The sequence below is a fragment of the Pongo pygmaeus genome, chromosome 6 (assembly GCF_028885625.2).
Source record: "Pongo pygmaeus isolate AG05252 chromosome 6, NHGRI_mPonPyg2-v2.0_pri, whole genome shotgun sequence".
Taxonomy (NCBI): domain Eukaryota; kingdom Metazoa; phylum Chordata; class Mammalia; order Primates; family Hominidae; genus Pongo; species Pongo pygmaeus.
In genome coordinates, this window is record NC_072379.2 from 111,767,916 (window position 1) to 111,788,308 (window position 20,393).

The window sequence follows — 20,393 nt, forward strand, 5'->3', positions numbered from 1 at the left end:
GAATAAAAAAGTATGCATAGTAGACCAACTTACTGATACACTAGAGTGAAAAGGTGTGAAAGCTGAACTTATATCCACTTTGGCAGGACTTGAACTTGGTAATGACCATCAAGCATTGCCTAGATTTGTTGACTTTTAGAGCTGAACCGTTACTCATATGTGCCTAGTTGTAATGATTTATAAATTAATTTTAAATATATTATTTCATTGGATTATAACCTCATCCTTTAAAGTATCATTCTCCTTTCAATATAATGAAAACCAAGTTGAGAGATATGAATAATTAATAGTTATATGGTACTATTAATATGACAGGTTTTGTTCTTCACATTTATTATTTCATTTTCACAAAACCTTATAAGGTAGGTTTTATGATTCCATTTTACTGAAGAGAAAATTCATTTTATGTGAGGCACACAGAGATGTAATAACTTGCTAAGGTCAATGGAAAAGTTAGCGTTTGTGCTAAGTGACCTACCTAAAGAAATAATAAAACCAGAAACTTGATTTAGGTTTTTCTGACACTAAATATTATGTGCTTTCAGTATGCCACAGTGCCTCTAGGGTGTAGATCAGCGCTGTCCACAGATATTTAATGTGAGCCATGTGTGTAATTTTAAATTTTCAAGCAGCCAAAATAAAAAAGCAAAATGAAACAGGTAAAACTAATTTTAATAATATATTTTATTTAAACCAATATATCCAAATATTATGCCAAGATATAATTAATACAAAATTATTAAAGAGATATTTTATATATTCTTAGTAAGTCTTCAAAAGTCAGTGTGTATTTATACAACACTTACAGGACATCTTAATTCAGATTAGATACATTTCCAATGCTCCAGCCAGCTTTAAGTCATCAGGAATAAAGTCTTTGTGTATAGATAAGGATAATAAGGCCTAGATGAATTCCTGTAGTCCCACAGTTAATCAGGTGCAGAAAAGTCAGGTTGGTGACCAGAGTTGAAGAGAAAAATCACTTTCCAAGACTTGAGCCCTGGTGAAGTCTCAGCTGCCCTACTATGTGAGTGAGGTAAGGCTTTGCGGCACTCTGCCTATAAGGTTTCTCTCAGCAACTGGTCACATAGAAACCTAACTAACCAGAACCCGTTGAACTGCATTCCATTTCCCAAACTATGAAGGCCAAAGCAGCTGTTTAGGCATGTTAAATGGTATTTATTTATTTACTTTTGCAAAGTTGCATGAAACAAAGAAAAAGCCAAAAAAAGTTCAAATGTCTGTGGGACATAGGAATCTGGAAATTCCCACTCCTCATATCTTCCCTCTGTTTAAACACAGATGGACTATGGAAAGCATTTTATCAGAATGTGATTCGATTTGGCAAGAAGGTTGAGCTCTTATGGACTTCGGAAGGTGTGTTGTGTTAGAAATGTTCCCTGACTTCATTACAAATATTCTGGGCTTTTACAGGTTTATTACACCGTACTGTTGATGCTGGAAACCCAGAATGGTTTCTGTATTTTACCCTAAACTCATTCAGACTTTTCAAGTTGTCAGAGCTGTAACTGATCTAAAAATGCACGTAATAAGTAGAAGTCTAAACTAGACATTTCTTTTCTCTAATACTGTTATTATAATTATATTACTAGAGTCCAAAGGATTAAAAATTTAGAGCTAATGAGGACCTTAAAACGTCACCTAACGATGGTTTTTGAACTTTTTTCTTAGGGTAGTGGTACAAATTTTCAGATGTGATCATACTTGGAACTCACATATAAAACAGATAATGAAAGAGCTGCTGTGAGTTAAGCAGGGTTGGAGCTGGGGACTGGAGCCACAGCCTGAAGGTCTCTTACTGCTTGATTCTGGCAGCTATCCAGGCAGCTCTGTGGAACCTGGGTGTCTGATTAACACAGATGAAAACCACTGATTTAGATTTAGTCCACCCCCCTTCCTTCATTTTTTCCTCCTTGCCAGGCTGATGATAGCCAGAGACTTTACAATTCTAAAGTATTTGAGCTTATGAAAAATTGTCCAAGCATGAGTACTATGGTGATAGAAGAGTCAGCGGAGAAAATGCAATGAGAAAGAACCAAGGTAGGTCAGAATTATAGCTGAGGATGGGCGTAGAACAAGTTCAAGCTTGGCTGGCTAGGAGATTGATGGACACACACACACATACACATGCACAAACAGACACACATACAATCAGACAAGGCATTCAGTTTGACAGGAAGATGAGTTAAATTTTAGCAAATGAATATGAGGTGACAGCCATGCAATCACATGGCATCATTTATTAGCACTAGTTTGTCTTAAAACTTGAACACAGAGAGTCAGGGCCAGCCAAATGGAAATTGTCTGCTCATAGGAGAAGCCCTGGGGCCATACTCTGAAAGAGGTAGCTTGGCGACAGACAAATTTTCTAAGAGAGACAGTATGGGGAGAAGAGAAGGCAAAGGTCCAAGACTCAAAAAATGAGTGAATGTTAAAACATCAGAAGAGCAAGATAAACGAGTTAAGAAGATGGCACAGGAGCCGCAGAGAGGTAGGAGGAGAACAATCCTCAGCCCCTCCCTGTTGGCTCCCTTGACAAAATGACTACCTTCTTTTCCTAAAGCCATTGCAACAGCCTCCAAGTTGGTCTCTCTCTGGTACCTTTTCCAACGTGGAGTTTATTCTCCTAAGAGCAAAAGTGATTTGCTTAGAACATTAAATTAGAGTGTATTTCTTGTCTGCCAGAAACCCTCAGTCCCTGCCATGACCTACACCATCTGGTAACCCTCTGGTCTCATTTACACTTGATATCTTCCTCACTTTTTGCTGTTATTTGAACACACTAAGCATACTTTCATCTCAGGACCTGCTGTTCTCTCTGTGTGTGGAAACTTCCTTCAGCCGGCCACATGGCTCAATCCTTCACTTCCTTCAGCTCTCTCCTGATATATCGCCTTCTCAGAGATACCCTCCCTGCCTAACCTCTGTGAAACAGCATCCCTCCCCACCCATTCCTTTCTATTTTTCTTATTGTGCTTTATTTTTCTTTGTATTTCTATCACCAACTGACGTGTGTGTGTGTGTGTGTGTGTGTATAAAATGTTTTTGGCTGGGTATGATGGTGCATGCCTGTAGTCCCAGCTACTCGGGAGGCTGAGGTGGGAGGATCCCTTAAGCCCAGGAGGCGGAGGTTGCAGTGAGCCAAGATCACACCATTGCACTCTGGCCTGAGCTATAGAGCAAGACCTTGTTAAAAAAAAAAAAAAAAAAGAAAGGTGGTTTATGCACTCCCAATGCCTAGAATAGTGTCTGACATTGAATAGGTGCTCAGTAAATACTCATTATATAAACAAATGGGTAAGACAATGCAATACTACAGAAGACAAAAGAAGCAGGTAGTTCTAAGAAGATCATCAACAGAGTCAAGTCCATGAAGAGGCCACAAAGTAAATGAATTAGGGAAAAGCCATTTCAATGGTCCTATCACCTGTGCTTCTTGTAACAGAGAAAGTCAGGTAGTGCTTCATCTTTATTCAGTTAACTGTTTGCTTCTCAGTACTTCCATAAGTGTGTTTATATATATCTTTTATGGCATGCAATGTATCATACATTGTAGTATTTGTAAAGGTCTTTCTCTTCCTTCTACGTTATAAGTACCTTGAAAATAGGTTCTATGGCTTTTCTATCCTTGTATCTCCAGCAGCTGATATATTAACACAGCTAAATGAATGAATAACAAGATGAATGAATTAAAAGGAAGGAGAAGAAGGAACAAGTAGTCAATGTATAAACAGTTGGTGTAGACTGGTTGAAGGAAAGAAAATTGGAAAATAGCTTAATTGGATGGTAGGCTCAGGCAAAGATTTCCTTCCCTCTCCCCAAGCTTATGCATATGGGAAGGAGAAAAATTCACAAGCTCTGGAGACAGCCTTGTTTCAAACTTTACCACTTGCTAGCTGTGTGGTGTTGGGGAGATCATATCCTTTTTGTGCCTGAGTTTTCCATGGGTAATATTGAGCTAAAGTAGTGTAACTGAGTACCCCTATTTTTCTAAGAAAAACCAGAATGAGTTATTATTTTTAATTATTTTTCTCTTATTTTCTCCTTTCCCCATTTTCCCCTGCTCCCCACTTCCTACTTAGCTCTTTAGAAATGCAGTTATAACGTTTTACCTCCCCTTCACCAGACACTCCTTACAGAGCAACTGCATCGATATGCTTAGAAGCTCCAGAGGAGAACTCTCACCTACCATGAAGTTGCCTCAAGAGATAACAGTTAATTTACAACCCAAAGTATGCCCACTACGAAACTCTCTCCCACCTGGAGAGTTCTGGACACTTTTACAACCTAGTTCTGCCCATGAAGATGCCAACTCACTGCCTGGTAGATAAAGCACCGAAGAGAGTTAAGTGGACTCCCATCTGCTTGCTTCCTCTCCTGCATGCCATTCATGCCACATCCCCTTTTAAAAGCACTCACTTTCTCCTCCAAAAGCAAAGCAGTACATTAAGGCAGGAAGCCTGTACTTCTTCCTCTAAACTAGCTATGGAAGTAAAAAGTCACTTTTTTAATACCAGACCTTGCTCTTGTTAATTGGACTCCGCAAGTGGGGAGGGACTGAACCTGCATTTCAGTTACAGTAGTACTTAACTTGTGGTTTACAGTGAGGATTGAAGGGGACAATTAGGTTTGTAAAACATTTAGCACAATACTTGCACATTAAATGCTCAGTAAATGTTTGACACCATTATTATTACTAAATCAGAAAAGTGTGTATGTGTGTGAGCGTGTGTGTGTTTTGGAATGGTAGAGTCAGAGGGAGCTAGATGGGCTGCTATAACAGAATACCACAGATGGGGTGGGTAAACAACAGAAATTTATTTCTCACAGTTCTATAGCCTGGGAAGTCCAAGACCAAGATGCTGGCAGATTCAATGTGTGGTGAGGGCCCTCTCCCTGGTTGTAGAGGTGGTCTTCTCATTGTGTCCTCACATGATAGAGAGGAGAGAGAGAGAGAGAGAGAGAGAGAGAGAGAGAGAGAGAGAGAGAGATCCCTTGTTTCCTCTTTTTATAAGGGCACTAATCCCATTCATGAGGGTTAGGCACTCCCTAATCATCTCTCAAAGTCTCCACCTGCTAATAAAATCACATTAAGAGTTAGAATTTCAGCATACGAATTTTGGAGGACGCAAACATGGTTCAAAGACAGGGGAGGCAATAGCCTGCTGGGAAGGGTGGGACAACAGGAGTGTTAAACCAAGTGTAGACATGGAGAGCAGGAAAGTGCAGGCAGCCTTTCTGTCTTCTCAAGTGAACAGGAATATGAAGTTGTCTTTACCCTTGCACTTTTTTCCCTGCCCAGTCCAACTCTCTGTTTTCCTTCCAAGAGCCCCTTTGTTGGTGAGTTAATTTCAGTGAAACCGTATCTTGTTCAACAAATACCTATTCAAATGAATTAATTTACTGGGGATGGGAGTTCAGACAATAAAGAGTGGGGGGGGAAGTTTTAGTCTCAGAGAAGATGTGCCAGATAAATAAAGAAGGATTATGTACAGCTGGAAAACTTCAATTAAAGCAGCATGAATTTCAACTGGAAAAATGTATTTTTTTTTCTTGCTTTAACCACAAAAGCATAAGCAAAAATTCATTTTATCTATAAAATTTTTTATTGTAGTAAGAGATCTTTAAAATGACCAGATTCCTTCAATAGAATAATTTCCTCTCTTCCTCCCTCTCCCCTTCCTTCCTTTAATTTTTGAGTCATGTCATTCGAGTATACTGAAGCCCAAGGAGGGAGGGGGATCTTTTCTTTGGAGTGGGAGTTCTGTCATTTACAAAAAAAAAAAAAAAAAAACCTATAGAGATTGTATTAATTTACATTACCACCAACAGTGTAAAAAGCGGTGGCTCATGCCTGTAATCCCAGCACTTTAGGAGGCCGAGGTGGGCAGATCACGAGGTCAGGAGTTCAAGACCAGCCTGGCCAAAATAGTGAAACCCTGTCTTTACTAAAGATACAAAAAAAAAAAAAAAAAAAAAAATTCAGCCAGGCATGGTGGTGTATGCCTGTAATCCCAGCTACTCAGGAGGCTGAAGCAGGAGAATTGCTTGAACCCGGGAGGCAGAGGTTGCAGTGAGCTGAGATCATGCCATTGCACTCCAACCTGGGCGACAGGGCGAGACTCTGTCTCAAAAAAAAAAAAAATCATTTCTTTTTCTCCTCATAATCACCAACATTTGTTATTTTTTGACTTTTTAATAATGGTCATCCTGACTGGTGTAAGATGGTATCTCATTGTGTATCTCGTTGTGGTTTTAATTTGCCTTTCTTTGATGATTAGTGATGCTGGGAATTTTTTCATACACTTGTTGGCCATTTGTATGTTCTTTTGGAAAATGTCTACTCGTGTCCTTTGCCCACTTTTTAATGAGGTTGTTTTTTGTTGTTGTTGTTGCTATTGAGTTGAGTTCCTTGTACAGTCTCCAGGGAAAACAGTATGGAGATTTCTCAAATAACTAAAAATAGAACTACCATTCAATCCAGCAATCCCACTACTGGGTATCTACCCAAAGGAAAATAAATTATATAAAAAAGACATCTGCACTCATATATCGATGGCAGCACTATCCACAATAGCAAGTCATGGAATCAACCTAAGTGTCCATTAAAAGATGATTGGATAAAGAAAATGTGGTGATGTGTGTGCATGTAATATGTGTGTGTGTATATATATATTTATATATATATATAAAAAATATATATAAAGATATATATATTATATATATATATAAATACAAGATATCCTCCATGTTGGAATGAGGTGTGTGTGTGTATATGTGTGTGTGTGTGTGTGTGTGTGTATATATATATATAATGGAATTCTACTCAGCCATAGAAAAGAAAGAAATGTCTTTTGCAATAGCATGGGTGGAACTGGAGGCCATTATCTTAAGTGAAATGACTCAAAAACAGAAAGCCAAATACCTCATGTTCTCACTTATAAGTGGGAGCTACACATGAACATACAGAGTGGAATCAAAGCCACTGGAGACTCCAGAAGTTGGGAGGATGAGAGGGAGTTGAGGGATGAGAAATTATCTATTGGGTACAATTTACATCGTTCAGGTATTGGTAACACTAAAAGCCTGGGGTTCACCACCATACAAAGTATCAATTTAACAAAACTGCACTTGTGCGCCTTAAATTTATACAAATAAAACAACTGCTATAGCAACCACTTTATGCCGGCATTATCTGGAAAAAACAAAAATATAAACAAACTGGAGATGTCCATCTTTGTACAAAAGCATGAGTGCTCTTTCCTTGCTTTCATTTTATATTTTTATGGTAATGCTTCTAATCTGAATTTTATTTTAATTCTACTTATTTTTTGTCAGGCTGCTGAAATAGATTATATTTTTTCTTGTGACATCTTTTGTTTTGTCATCTAAACCATTTGGGCTCTTTCTGTGGACAGAGTTCTTAAGTCAGACTACAAATGTTTATTGAATGTGTATTGTATTAAATGCTTTATCTTGGGTGTTCAAGAATAATGCAAAGCAAGAAGGACAAGTTTTCTATTTTTAAGAATATTGCTATTAGGCTGGCATGATTAATTTAATGAGCTATAAAGCAAAACTTTAACCTTCTTTTAGGTAGGACCAACTTTTGCTCACATGGTATAATTTTCTATGTATTTTTGGTGCATTGACTATCCACATCCCTTCTCCCCACTTCTGGTAATTTTATCCTTCATTCCCCTCTCTAAACCCAATATCAGGTGTTTAATCCCACTTTGGAGTTCCGTTTGGAGGTTTTTATTTTTAGTTTAATGTGTAGACCCCAAAGTCATATTAGCATTCAGTATCAAGAGCCAGAAGACCTCTAGGCCTGCAAGACCCAGAAGAGGCACCATTAATCAGGTATCACAAAAGTACTGGGGAGTGTATAGAACTTAGGCATTTGTGTTTAGGATGTTTCCTGATGGCTTTCCTTAAGTCATGTCATCTATCAGGAAACTGTTTCTGTAGCTTTTCAAGGCTGGCCCCACTTTTGGGTATTCTGTTTGCCTAAGCCTTCCTTCACCTTGCTCATCTTCCTTCAAAGGGGAATTCTAGTTTTAAGTGCTCAGCAGTGAGGTGTTTTGGGTAGACAATTTCTACTTATTTATATTTTTCTTTAAGAAAACGAGTCCCCAAATAACTTGTGAGTGATTGTCCTGGTGCCCTACAGCCTGTTTGCAGCATAGCCAGAACTAGGATTCTTATGGTTTTGACTCCTTGTTTAGTGCTCTTTTAATTATGTCACAGACTTTCATAGCCATAAACTTCTGTCACTTTGCAACACCACTGAAGAAAAAAACACTTCTTTGTGTGGTTTGGTACTTATTATTGTAATAATGTTTAATTAATAATATTTCTTGATAGCTATCATTAGTATGGACCACTAATAAAAAATGTAGAGATCATTGGACAAATAATGTTTTAATTTTAATTATGAAAACAATAAGAATAATCTTGAAAATGAATATTCAAGACCATATAATGATACTTCTTTCACTTAATATGCTGAGTCTTTTTTTGATCCCTCTTATGAACTGCTTATTATAAAAGTGCACAGTGACTCTGAACTTTTTCTCTAACAGGAGATTTGTTACTTTCTCTCCTAGGATAGAAACTTTTCTTTCCACACCTAGAATTCAGAGAGTGTTTTGTAAACCCAGACCTCTAGCATTTCTGGTACAGTAGTATATAGTCACCTCAGTTATCCTCCATGTTGGAAAACTTGCTTCTTTAGAAGATCAGGACAACAGACACATTAGATATATTTTTATGTATATATTTGCAACTGATGAATTATAATGTAAGAATTAATATATAAAAGTCAATTTCTAGGCTGAAACCACAGGTTCAAAGGATATGAATATATTTTTGGTACTTGGTAAAAATTATCTATTTTGCTTATTATAGTATTATCAATAATGACAAGATGTTAAATACCATTGGCATGTCCAGCATTATTAAAGGAATTGTTTTGGAATAAGTAATGGTAAATATAAGGGGTACAATATAACTTGATTGTTAAAATATCCGGGAAACACTTACATGTTAAACAGACAAAACTAGAAGACAAAATGGTATGCATGTTCCAATCCAGTTTCATTAAATTTATGCATGTGGAAGATGGCTTGGAAGAGTGAAAACAGTTTTGCTGAGGACAGGTAAGGTATGGGTCATTCTGATATTATCTAATGTTATCTATATATCATTACCATATATACCATATCATTATCTAATGTCATCTATATATCATTACCATATATACTAATTATTATCTAATGTTATGATTTTTTTAGTTAAAAAGCAATACATTAGATAGTGTAATAACCATTTAATTTGGTTTATAAGTTACAGAAAAAAATTGTTTTTGTTACTTTGAACTCATCATTTATTTTATCAAATGATGTAATTTTACCTCTGCAAGTAATTTAAACTCCCCAGTCCTTAGTATCTAGGTATAAATGAAGCTCAGAGCTCTCTTTCAATTGGATAATTAGCTCACAAGTGGTTGCTCTATTTCTCACTCACCTCATTCACATACAGAGCTCAGCTCTGAATTACTTCTGGCTCATTCCAAAAGCCAAGTGCTCAAACATGAAGACTTCTTTTTATTGGAAGTATTTTAAAGGGCATGCCATAGTCCAAATATGAATTCCAAATATGCTTTAAATAATGGCAGCATCAATAAAGTCCACTTTTCTCTAACAGGACTATTTTTTAAGAGGCCAAAACATTTGAATGAACCAGTTGATTTCTAAAAAGTGACTTTGAATGTTTCTTGTACCTTCAATCATACCTGGACACTGAATTGATTTCAGAAAGTCATAGGGCCTGGGTGAAAGCCCCAACACAACAGCAGAGTGGAATCATGGATTGGCTATTCTATATTCCACTCACCATGACTGAGGGTGAGAAGTGGAATTCTATTTGAGGCTATATTTGAGAGAGCCATCTTTGAAAATGAAGAAGTAGTTTGGGCTCCGGGTATCTTTTCTTTCCTTTTTTTCCCGTTTTTTTTCTGACACAGCCTTCACCTGAATGAAATGTGGGCTTTGAGATCACCTGTGATAGCATTCTCTAAGACTACAATATGTTGAAAACTGTCTTGTGATTACTTCATAATGGATATTTTCCAATGGATAACACTTAGAGTAAATCTGAGTTGCCAACAGCTTTCAGAAAGGCAGAGGTAACACTGTATGTAAAACGGAAGCTCCAAACCTGCAGTGTTATTGAAAAGCAATAATATTAGCTTTAATATTATACCTCTGTCAGCATATAGACTTGTTTATTCAATGCTACTCTATTAATCTGTTCCTCAGGATGTTTTGGGAACTGAATTTAATGCACAAATAAACAAATATTTATTGAAACCTCTTTTAGCTGACTGTGTTAGTACTTGCAATGATAAAAAGACACAATTTGATTTTAACACATTTAAGATATAGGCAACAGATATGGGGGTGAATGGGAAGGGAGGGGACAGTAGGGCTAGTGGTGAAAAAGGGTTGAATGAAATACAGTAAAACAGGTAAAAAACAATGCACTGTGAACTCTGGAGGATGGATATCATTAACTCCTTTTTGAAAAGATTTCATGAAGAAAACAACATTTGTAAATGTTCCATGAGCATGAAAGCATGGCAAGACATTTGATTTTGCCAATGCAGGAAGTCTGTTGTTGCTGGAGTATAGTATGAGTAAGAGAATGAGAGAGGGCAAAGGAGAAGATCATCCTATGGTGAATCATTTCTGCACTAAATGTTATACAGAGCACTAAATATGTCCATACAATGCAAGCTTTTATAAATAGTATATATAATCATTTAACTCAACTAACTAGCCTATATCTTAATATTTATTAAAATCATGTTTTATAAATATAATTTAATGTCCAAGAAAATGATACATATCACAAAGAATCTCAGGCCTGTCCCATGCAACATCTGAAAGGTTGGGAGAGCTGTACTGATGACAGTGTAGGCAGAGCCAGGCTCACTGGGAGGATGTCATGATCCACTGTGGATCCTGGGCTACATTAACTTTATATCACAAATTATTCTATAAGAATTGGGTGAGCAAATTCTACATGCCAGGAGTTATGCTGGCAGCTGAAATACAATGAATTAGAGACTCAGTGTGTGCACTCACAGAGCTTAGAATCCTGAGATGGGGTGAGGGTGTTTAGAGATAAAGATAAGTAACAGAAATTCCAATACAGCGTGATATGTACCTGTTAAGAGAGGTGAAGAATGCTATGTGAGCATACAGTGGGGTATGTGACTCAGACAGGGTCAGGTAAGTTGTCCTAAAAAAGTGTTGTTCAAGCCTAAAGAGATAGGAATAAGCCAGGTGAACTGGAAAAACTACTCCAGGCAGAGAAAGAACCATGCAGACACAGAAGTGGGGAGAAGTGAGGAGAATAAGAAACAGTGAGAGAAGGAAGGGGAAGGAAGAAGTAGAAGGTAAAAGGAAGAAGAGAGGAAGAGAGAGAACTCACCTGGTGCTTTCTAGAAAGAGAAAAAAGTTTAATGCAAGGTAGGTTAGGGATCACAGACATAGATGAGACTGGAGAAATAAGGGGAGGGAATATGGGCAGATCACACAGTGCTTTCTTAAGGTTAAAAATTTCATAAAAACAGGAAATCCCTTAAACAGTTTTGAGATGGGATCAGATTTGTTTTATGAAGTTTACCACAGCTGTGTTTAGAAAAGATTGCAGAAGGGTAAGATGGGAGGTGATATGGTTTTGCTGTGTGCCCCCAGTCAAATCTCATGTTGAATTGTAATCCCCAGTTGGGGGAGGGACTTGGTGGGAGGTGATTGGATCATGGGGGCAGACTTCCCTCTTCCTGTTCTCACGATAGTGAGTTCTCATGAGATCTGGTCATTTAAAAGTGTGTAGCACTTCCCCATTTACTATTTTTCTCTCTCCTGCGCCACCATGGTAAGCCGTGCTTGCTTCCCATTCATCTTCTGCCTTGACTGTAAGTTTCCTGAGGCCTCCCATCCATGCTTCTGGTACAGCCTACAGAACTGTCAATTAAACCTCTTTTCTTCACAAATTACCCAGTCTGAGGTAGTTCTTTATAGCAGTGCGAGAACAGACTAATACAGGAGGCTGGAAGACCAGCTGGGGGGTGCTGTGGATGTCATCCACGTCCTCATGATGGTCTACATGGGTAGGAGCCACAGGGATGGAGAGAAGTGGGTGAATCGTAGGGATAATTTGGAGGTGGATTCCATAGGACTTAAAAGATACATTAGATGGGGAGCGTGATGTGTGCCACCCATCCTCTCAAGTGTCTGTCTTGGTCACTGGGAAGATGGTATCTGTGACCTGAGTCTCACTGGTGGTGCCAGAAAAGAAGCCTATGAAACCAAAAGTTTGTTTATTCTTGAATAGAGCCAGGTCAACATCAATTAGCTGGTGGGCTGTTTGCTGTGAGTGAGAGTGGCAGGGCTATGGTTTGTTTTCATTCTTCCTTCTTGAGACAATCCCTAATCACACTTGTTCAGTACAGAAAATGAGCTGCCCCTCCCTGCTTCACCGAATTGAAATCCAAAATGTACCAAATGACTAGACTACTGTTACTGAGGAGTTCGAAGAAAAAATCAGCTCCTCATTGCTGCCAACTGAAAATGGATAATTACAATATTTTTAACACACTATACCTTATTATTTTTGAAATTAGGAAAATTCTTATGAAGCCACAAAATTCTATCAATAGGAAACCTCTTAGAAATTACTGACAAAAAATTGTACAGATGAAAAAGTTGTGGAGGTTAAATTATTGGCTCAAGATCATTTGCCTGATAGTTGATAAATATTTTTATTTCTAAAGAGTACTGGTTATGTCTCGAAAACTGTTGAGTAAACAAGTTAAAGTTAGCACATGCCATCTCAGGGGCCATAAAACTGTTTCATGTTGGTATTGAAATGCCCTGGTAATTTTTGTGGCAGAATGAAAGTGTTGTTGTGACAAATCATCTGAAATAGAAAATGGTATAGTTTCTGTTCTTGGTGCTCATGCCTGCTTCTAAATTCTTTTGTTAAGTGATTTATGCACATTTATCCAGAGCATAATTATCTTGATTAATATTGAGAAATACAGTATTTATAATCCCTGTGTTTAACAAAGTGCTACATGATTAGCCCTTTAAAAATAATTAACCCTCTTGTATATAAAATTTCATAATTTCATTTCATATTATGAAGTACCAACTAATATTTTCAAAATTTTAATCACCCATATAAAATGGATCCAGTGGAAATATGTGAGAAGAGTACTTTAGCTCTGATACTTACAAATCAATGAGAAATTAAATGACATTATCTTTTTTTTGCAGCAATCATATATTTTTCTGGTCTTCTGCGTTTTGCATTTAGATGTTAGGTGTATATTAGTCAGTTATACAACGTATTTAGAAAAATGAAGTTACTGAAAATTAGAAAAAGAAACCATGCTATTCTGCAAATTTATTTATTGATTTGGCCCTATTTTCACCTATGCGTGAAAATCATGTCTGGGATTAGTAAATCAAGATAAGGGCTTCCTCTCTACTCCCCACCATAGGAAACAAACATTAAACACATTGTATGTAGTTTATAATTTCATGACTTCTAATGAGATGAGATTTGTCAGTATTTTTCTTGGTGGAATATGGACCAGATCTGCTATTCTCCTGAACAGGAAAAACCAGATTACTTGCCTCTCCTTAAATGACCTGGGCAGTTGCTGCCAACCTTCTGTTATGCTACTTAGGAAGGAACCCATGGTTAACACATTAAGAATCATTAAAAAATAATCAATTATTTTCTTTCCTTTTTTTCCCCTTTGAGAGCATGAGGTACAAACAAGATTTAAAAAATTTTTAGGGTAGTCGAATTTTCTTTTCTTCACAGATGTCTTTGAGCTTTATCAGTTTGTAAGCTAGAATTGTGTGTGTTGGGAAGGACTATAATAAGAAAAAACAAAGACTGAGTATCATCTTCAAGGGCCTGTTAGGACTTGGGAAAATGTCAAAATTAAAATTAAAGTTTGATATAGGATTTGTTCATATAACTTTTAAGATATCCTTTTTAAAAATTCAAAATTGATGCTTGTAAAATTTCTTCCCCCTTCTGTTTAGGAAATATCTCTAAATACTACTAAAAATAATAACATACAGCAAGCCAACCCTTCCACATACACTACCTTAGATATTTCTCATCTACCTAGGAGGTGGAGTGGAGCAATACTATTATTACATCCAATTAACAGACAGGAGATAGAAATTTAAGAGAAAATAAGTGACTTGCCCATTATGACATTTTAATTCTTGGAGGTCTGTTAAATTCCATAGCTTGGACCCTTAGCCTCTATTATAGTACCACTGAAGAGACTGTTAGGAGAGTCCCTGGCTGGGAGATGGGTCATATGCAGAAAATTCTTCTCCATTCATTATGTGCTGCAGGCTATATAGCTGCATTACCATTCCTATATCCAAGGTTGGAAATGGCATTTGATAAGCTAGTACAGAGCTAGAAAGCTCAGCAGGACACAGGTGCATGTGAGGTGTAGCTTCTGAGATTTCCTGGAACTGGCTAGTTGGCACAACTGGTATCACATCAGTTTTTCAAGAAGCTCCCACTTGCAGTCTCAATGCTGAGACAAAATATGAATACAGCCCATTTTCTCAAACTTCATCTACGTCCCTGCATTTCTTGATGGTTAGTCTCACTCCCTAGTTGACACTATTGGGTTAAGGTAGGAATAAACAATATGCTGGATGGGTGAAGAGGGGAAGGTGGATGTGGGAGATGACGGGACAAGTCTGTGAGTAAAATACCTTGAAGTAATCACTTTCCTGGTGTTTTATGTCTCCATCTCTGGAGTATCTCAGAAAATTCACTTTTTAAATACGCACCAAGAGGACTTACACTTCTAGGAAGATGGAGTAGACATCTTTTTTCCTTTTCCTCCCACTAAATATAGCTAAAAACCCTGGACATTATGTATAAAACAAACATAGGATTCTGAATGGCAGGAAGAAGGCACAACAGCTGGGTACCTCAAGAGCAAAGGAACAACAAAGTGGTGAGTTGGCTGGTTTTTTTTTTCTTCCTGTTTCAGATTGAGAACTGGAGAAGTTGGTAGCGCAGAAAGGCCAACGGGCTTAGACTGAAAAAAAAAAAAAGGGTTGGGGGGTGGGAGACCAAACAAGACTATTCTCTCTAGTATTTAAAGGTATAGGAAAGGTGCAGCTTAGTGAAACAGAAAACTTTTAGAATTGTAGCCCCACTTCCACCATCAGCAAAGGCTGAGTGGAGTGCCAAGACCTCCACTTTCACCAGGCTGTAGATGTTCCAGGCTCCCCACTGAGGTATCACAGAAGGCTGGGTGGGGAGCTGGCACTTTCATCCCCACCAGTTGAAAGTAAGAACCTCCCTCTTCTACCCTGGTACCCATGAAGACCATGTGGGTAGCCTGGACTCCACTCCCACCCGGTGGTAACAAGGCAACCTATCACCAGTGTCAGTGGAGGGTATAGGAGGAGCAGTCATGAGGCTTCCACCTGCATCTGGCAGGAAGAAGAAGGCATCCTCCCTTCCTACGAAGGAGTGGTGTCAGAGGAATGTTAAAATACAAAATTTAAATAAGAGCCACAGCCTTTTAAATATAATACCCAAAATGTCCAAACGTCAATAGAAAAATCATCATCATACGAAGAACCGGGAAGATCTCAACTTGAATGAGAAGACAATCAACAGATGCTAAACACCAAGGTGACAGAGATGTTAGGATTATTAAGGATTTAAGCAGCCATGAAAAGGTGCTTCAGTGACAATCACAAACATGCTTGAGACAAATGAAAAAACAGGTCTCCACAAAGAAACTCAAGATACAAAGAACAAAATGGAAAGTTTTGAACTAAAACTACAACAGCAGAAACAGTGAACTGAAGCATACAATACTAGAAATTACCCAATCTGAACAAGAGAAAAAAAAAAGACTGAAAAAATAAATAAGAGCCTTAGGTATGCATCAGACTATAACAAAAAGATCTAACATTGGGTCCCTGGAGTCCTAGAAGAAAAGGAGAATGAAAGTGGAGTGAAATTTTTGTAAAAAGACATAATAGCTGAAAATTTCCTGAATTTGGGAAAAAAGCATAAAACTGTAAAAGTCTCAGATACCGAGTGAACCCCAAACAGGATAAACCCAAAGATATATCCATGCTGAGATATATCACAAACTTCTAAAAACTAATGACAAAGAAGAGTTATGAAAGCAGTTAAGAGAGAAATGATGTAGGAAATGTACTGATTTTTAGCATTAGGGAAATAAGCTGGTTACATTAAAACTACAGAGAATAGAAATGTAAGTATTGGCAAGGACCTTAAATTCTTCACTTGATTTCAACTATTTTTAACTCAACCCAGTGAGCTAACATGCACAGAGCATTTACTCGATATCTACAAATTGTGCTGGGCGTCAGAACATTTGCTAATGCCATTCTTGCTGTAACTGCTCCACAGCAGGTGTTATCCCTCATAGAAAACCAAGGAATTTTAGAATTGGAAAGATCCTGGATGGGCTTCAGCTCTGAAACTAATCTGAAAATGTCAGCATGCATGGGAATTTTCCTAGAGAAAAAGATGATAGCTTTCATCAGATTCTCAAAGGAACTGGTGGCCTAAAAAGGTTAAGAGCCACCATAAGGGTTCTGTTCTTTTCAGGCAAAGCCATATAATCCAACCTAAATAGATGAGAAAGGAGGCTATTTTTAGAGGAGGTGTTCCCCATCATATCCATCAAAATTCCTGCATGCCACCTCAAGACAATTCTCTACTTTTAAGGGGAAAATAGGGAAATGGCAGTTTTCTAATTCTTTCTAGGCACTTTTGGAAATACACGTTGACTAAAGAATGTTTGCCTATAGTCTTATTTTGAACATTTTAAAAATAGTACCTGGAGGTGACTAAATGACTACTGCACTGTGATTTAAAATGTACTTTACGTTTGATTTCTCCCATCCCAATGGAAAAGTTGATGTGCAAGGAAGCCGCAGCAGCCTTTCTACGTCAGCACCAACGGGCTGGTGTGTAAGAGATGACAACTGTTCTATAATTTGCATCATTCCTTTTTCCTTCTTTAAAACACACAAAAAATGCATGTACAATCAAGCTCTATTAATTATGTAATGTTTAACTGCCAATTAATTTGAATAAAGACTGTTAGTGCTTCCTCTAGCAAAAAATCGAAACAGCTGTGACAAAAACAAGTGCATTCAGTTTCCATGTCTTTATTCTGTGATCCTTCTTCATTCCTTGTACACTTTAACCGAAACTTTCATGCGAGCCAGGTCAGCTCACTCTAGAATTACACCATAAACAGGACTTTAGGTTGCCTGTTTTCGGATAAAAAATGAGGCTCCCAATGTCATCTGGAGAGCTACAGATTGGAAATTGCATTTTAGGAAAAAATTTCACTGCTTACCTCCAGTGTGACCCTAAAGTTTGATTTCCTTAGACTACTTTATGCTGGCTACAACTTGAGATCAAATGAATCACTGAGGACCCTTGTTAGACATGGAGTTCCAGGCCCCATCTCACAGCTATACAACCAGGAGAAAGACCAGGGAATCGAAAAGTCTTATCAAGTGCCTGGAATGATTCTTGGGCTCAAGCAAGTTGGCAGTCTTCTTAAATCTGTAATGTGCATACAAATTAACTCGGGCTTTGGAAACAAATGCTGTTCCTGATCCAATTGGTCTAGGTGGGGCCTGAGATTCTGCATTTCTAACAAGCCCTAGGTGATGTTGCTGGCTTGAAGACACTTTAAGTAGCTAGGCCAGAAAGGATATTTCATTTGGCTGGCGTACAAATCAGTTTAAGCCATTTCATTTTCCTTCTATATTTCTAGATTTTTTATCAGGGGCTTCTCTGACCTTAATGCTGCCCAGTTCTCATGTCACTGATTATGTCTCTTCAAGCTACCGCAGTCAGTTAACACAAGGCATCCTGCCCTTCTCCACTTAGCTCATATAAAAATCCACAATGGATACAAACAGCCCCAAATAAGAAATGGACGCGACACATTAACTTATAACATAATGGGTTTATATTTAATATAGTACTTCTCATCAGGAGGATGTTACTCAGTTAATATAAAGTTTTTTTCAAAACATTAAATCTCTTTTCCATGTCAATGTCTATAGTTTTTTTAACATTAAATTTTTTTCTGCATTTCAGTATTAGATACACTGAATACATTTTTCTAAATATTTTTTCCCTAGAGATAAAAGTTTTCCTTTTTGGCTGTCTCTCTGATATCTAAATATAATATTAACTTGGGAGACAACAAAACAAAAATCTAATAAAAAAATGGAAAAAAGACTCCTCAGCGATTCAGGAGGCAGTGATTATAACCGAACAGTGGTGATTTCCTAAGATTCTGGGCAAGAACTTCCTTCTTCCTATTTCACATGCTTTGTGAGAATTCTAAGATTATGAAATATTACTTATGTAAATTTCAGCCATCTTACTTCTTTGACTACCTTTCTAACTAGCAAATTATAGGCTGCATTTTTCTGTGCATTATTTGTTGTAAAGAAAACATTTTTTTTTTTCAATTTATAAATGTATGTTTGTTGCCATTTCATGGAAACAATGAAAAACGTGAAACTCCCTTATTTACTGATTCTTGGAACCTTTCACACACCAAAGCTCAGGTTTAGCCTCTATAGCACAAAGGTTTTCAGGGTGAAGTTTGACTCAGTAGGCCTTTCAAAGTCACATCTGTCCATTTCTTTTTCGTGCATATACCCCCAAGCAGGCACAAATGCCTGTAATGCTGAGAACCACACCTAACAAAAGGGCGATTGCATCACCGGCTTCTACTGCTTCCACAACAGGCAGCACCAAAAGCAGTGACATGAGGACTAAGGACAACTGTGTTGAAACTGAGGTCATGATGTTGGAATCTTGAGGGCTGAAGGTTCCTAGAAATTGAACATGGAAACAAAAAGGAACCATTAAAAATTCCTCCCTTTTCAAATGACAAAATGAACACATGATAAATAACAGGCCAGCCAATCTTTTGGATATTTTATGAATCATTTCCAATCCTTCTCCTCATCTTATAGGTGGAAAAACAGAGGGACGTTAAAGACAGTAATTTGAGGCTCATTTCCCTATCTCATGATAACACTCTAAACCCAGGAATTTTCCACGATAACGCCAACACCTTGTGCATCAACCAAACAAAAATTGAACAGGAGTTCATAATTAAGAACAAACAGAAAAAATGCACGAGCCACTAACTTGGAAAATTAAAATATCCTAGTGGGTAAAAATTACACATTTTCTTAGGGTCTCTCCCATCCAGGAAATGCAGACAAATTTGGCAAAAGTCACACAACATATAACTCTGCGAAGTTGTGGGGAATTAATAAGACTTACCAAAGAAATGGTATATATAGAATTCTATCTGACTTGAAATTTTCCCTTCCTGGAGCTCCGGATGCTGAGATTAAGAGGTTCCACGTGACACGACCTATTATTAGCATGGGGGGTGGGGAGGGGGCGGAGAGAAGGATTTAAAAATTAATTATTATTACTATTATTATTTTAAAGAGGCAGCTAGAGTCAGTGCAGAGCGTGGAGGCCATATGGACGGTAGAGGGATAGGTAATGAGTAGAGAAAAGTCTGTCCAACAGGGAACTAGACTTAAAAGTTGGTCAGTTCACCCACACAAGAAAAGGTAAAAAGAAACAGAACAGATAGATAACTTCATTTCAGGACTTGATATTAAGATTTGAAAAAGAATTCCTACTTTGGCCCGGCAAGGTCCAAATTTGCTCCTGTTTTACAAATACACTGGTGCAACCTAAGTATCCTTTGGAGATGAGTTCGTACATTACCTTCCAGGAAGCAGCCATTACAGGAATGGCGAGGAGGGCGGAGTCTCCAAACTACATTTCCCACAATCCCTGCCGCCGCCGACTCCCATGATGCCCCGGCGCGTTCCCCCTGTAAGTAGCAGAGGGCGTTGACGGTCACGCTCTAACGGAGGAGAAGAGTCGCGAAAGTGCGGGGTTTCCTTTCACTGCCCAACGTTTTATTGTTACATAGATGGTTTCGTGTGTTTATATAAAAGCTCACTTCAAAATAAAAGAAATGATAGCAAGTGTTTTCTACCCTGTTGAGTCTGTAAGGCGCACGTGTAATTCTGTCTTTTTCTTCCATTGAAATGACACAGCGGGGAGAGAGAACCCGAGTACAGCCCTCTGTTCCGGATGCTTTTAAACCAGCGGCTTCCAACGTTTCTGAAGAAGGAAATCTCTGTCACCATCTTCCTAATGAACCATATGCCATTTATTAATTT

At 37.9% G+C, this 20,393-nt stretch overlaps 1 protein-coding gene across 2 annotated transcripts; it reads right to left on the bottom strand.

Moving 5' to 3' along the window:
- Positions 1-18,109: 18,109 nt before the first annotated feature.
- SMIM30 (small integral membrane protein 30) lies at positions 18,110-20,038 on the bottom strand. 2 transcript variants are annotated; one of them, XM_054496888.2, is made up of 3 exons: positions 19,930-20,038; positions 19,468-19,561; positions 18,110-19,007 (listed from the first exon to the last, which is right to left on the bottom strand). In XM_054496888.2, exon 3 carries the CDS (start codon positions 18,976-18,978, stop codon positions 18,799-18,801), a length of 180 nt encoding a protein of 59 aa, XP_054352863.1. In that variant the 5' UTR covers positions 18,979-19,007; positions 19,468-19,561; positions 19,930-20,038; the 3' UTR covers positions 18,110-18,798. The 2 variants fall into 2 exon arrangements, with proteins under 2 accessions (XP_054352863.1, XP_054352864.1); XM_054496889.2 differs by having other exon boundaries at positions 19,842-19,956.
- Positions 20,039-20,393: the final 355 nt, after the last annotated feature.

Excerpts from the sequence above, each read along its gene's own strand:
- SMIM30 (XM_054496888.2), bottom strand. The coding sequence starts at position 18,978 with ATGACCTCAGTTTCAACACAGTTGTCCTTAGTCCTCATGTCACTGCTT.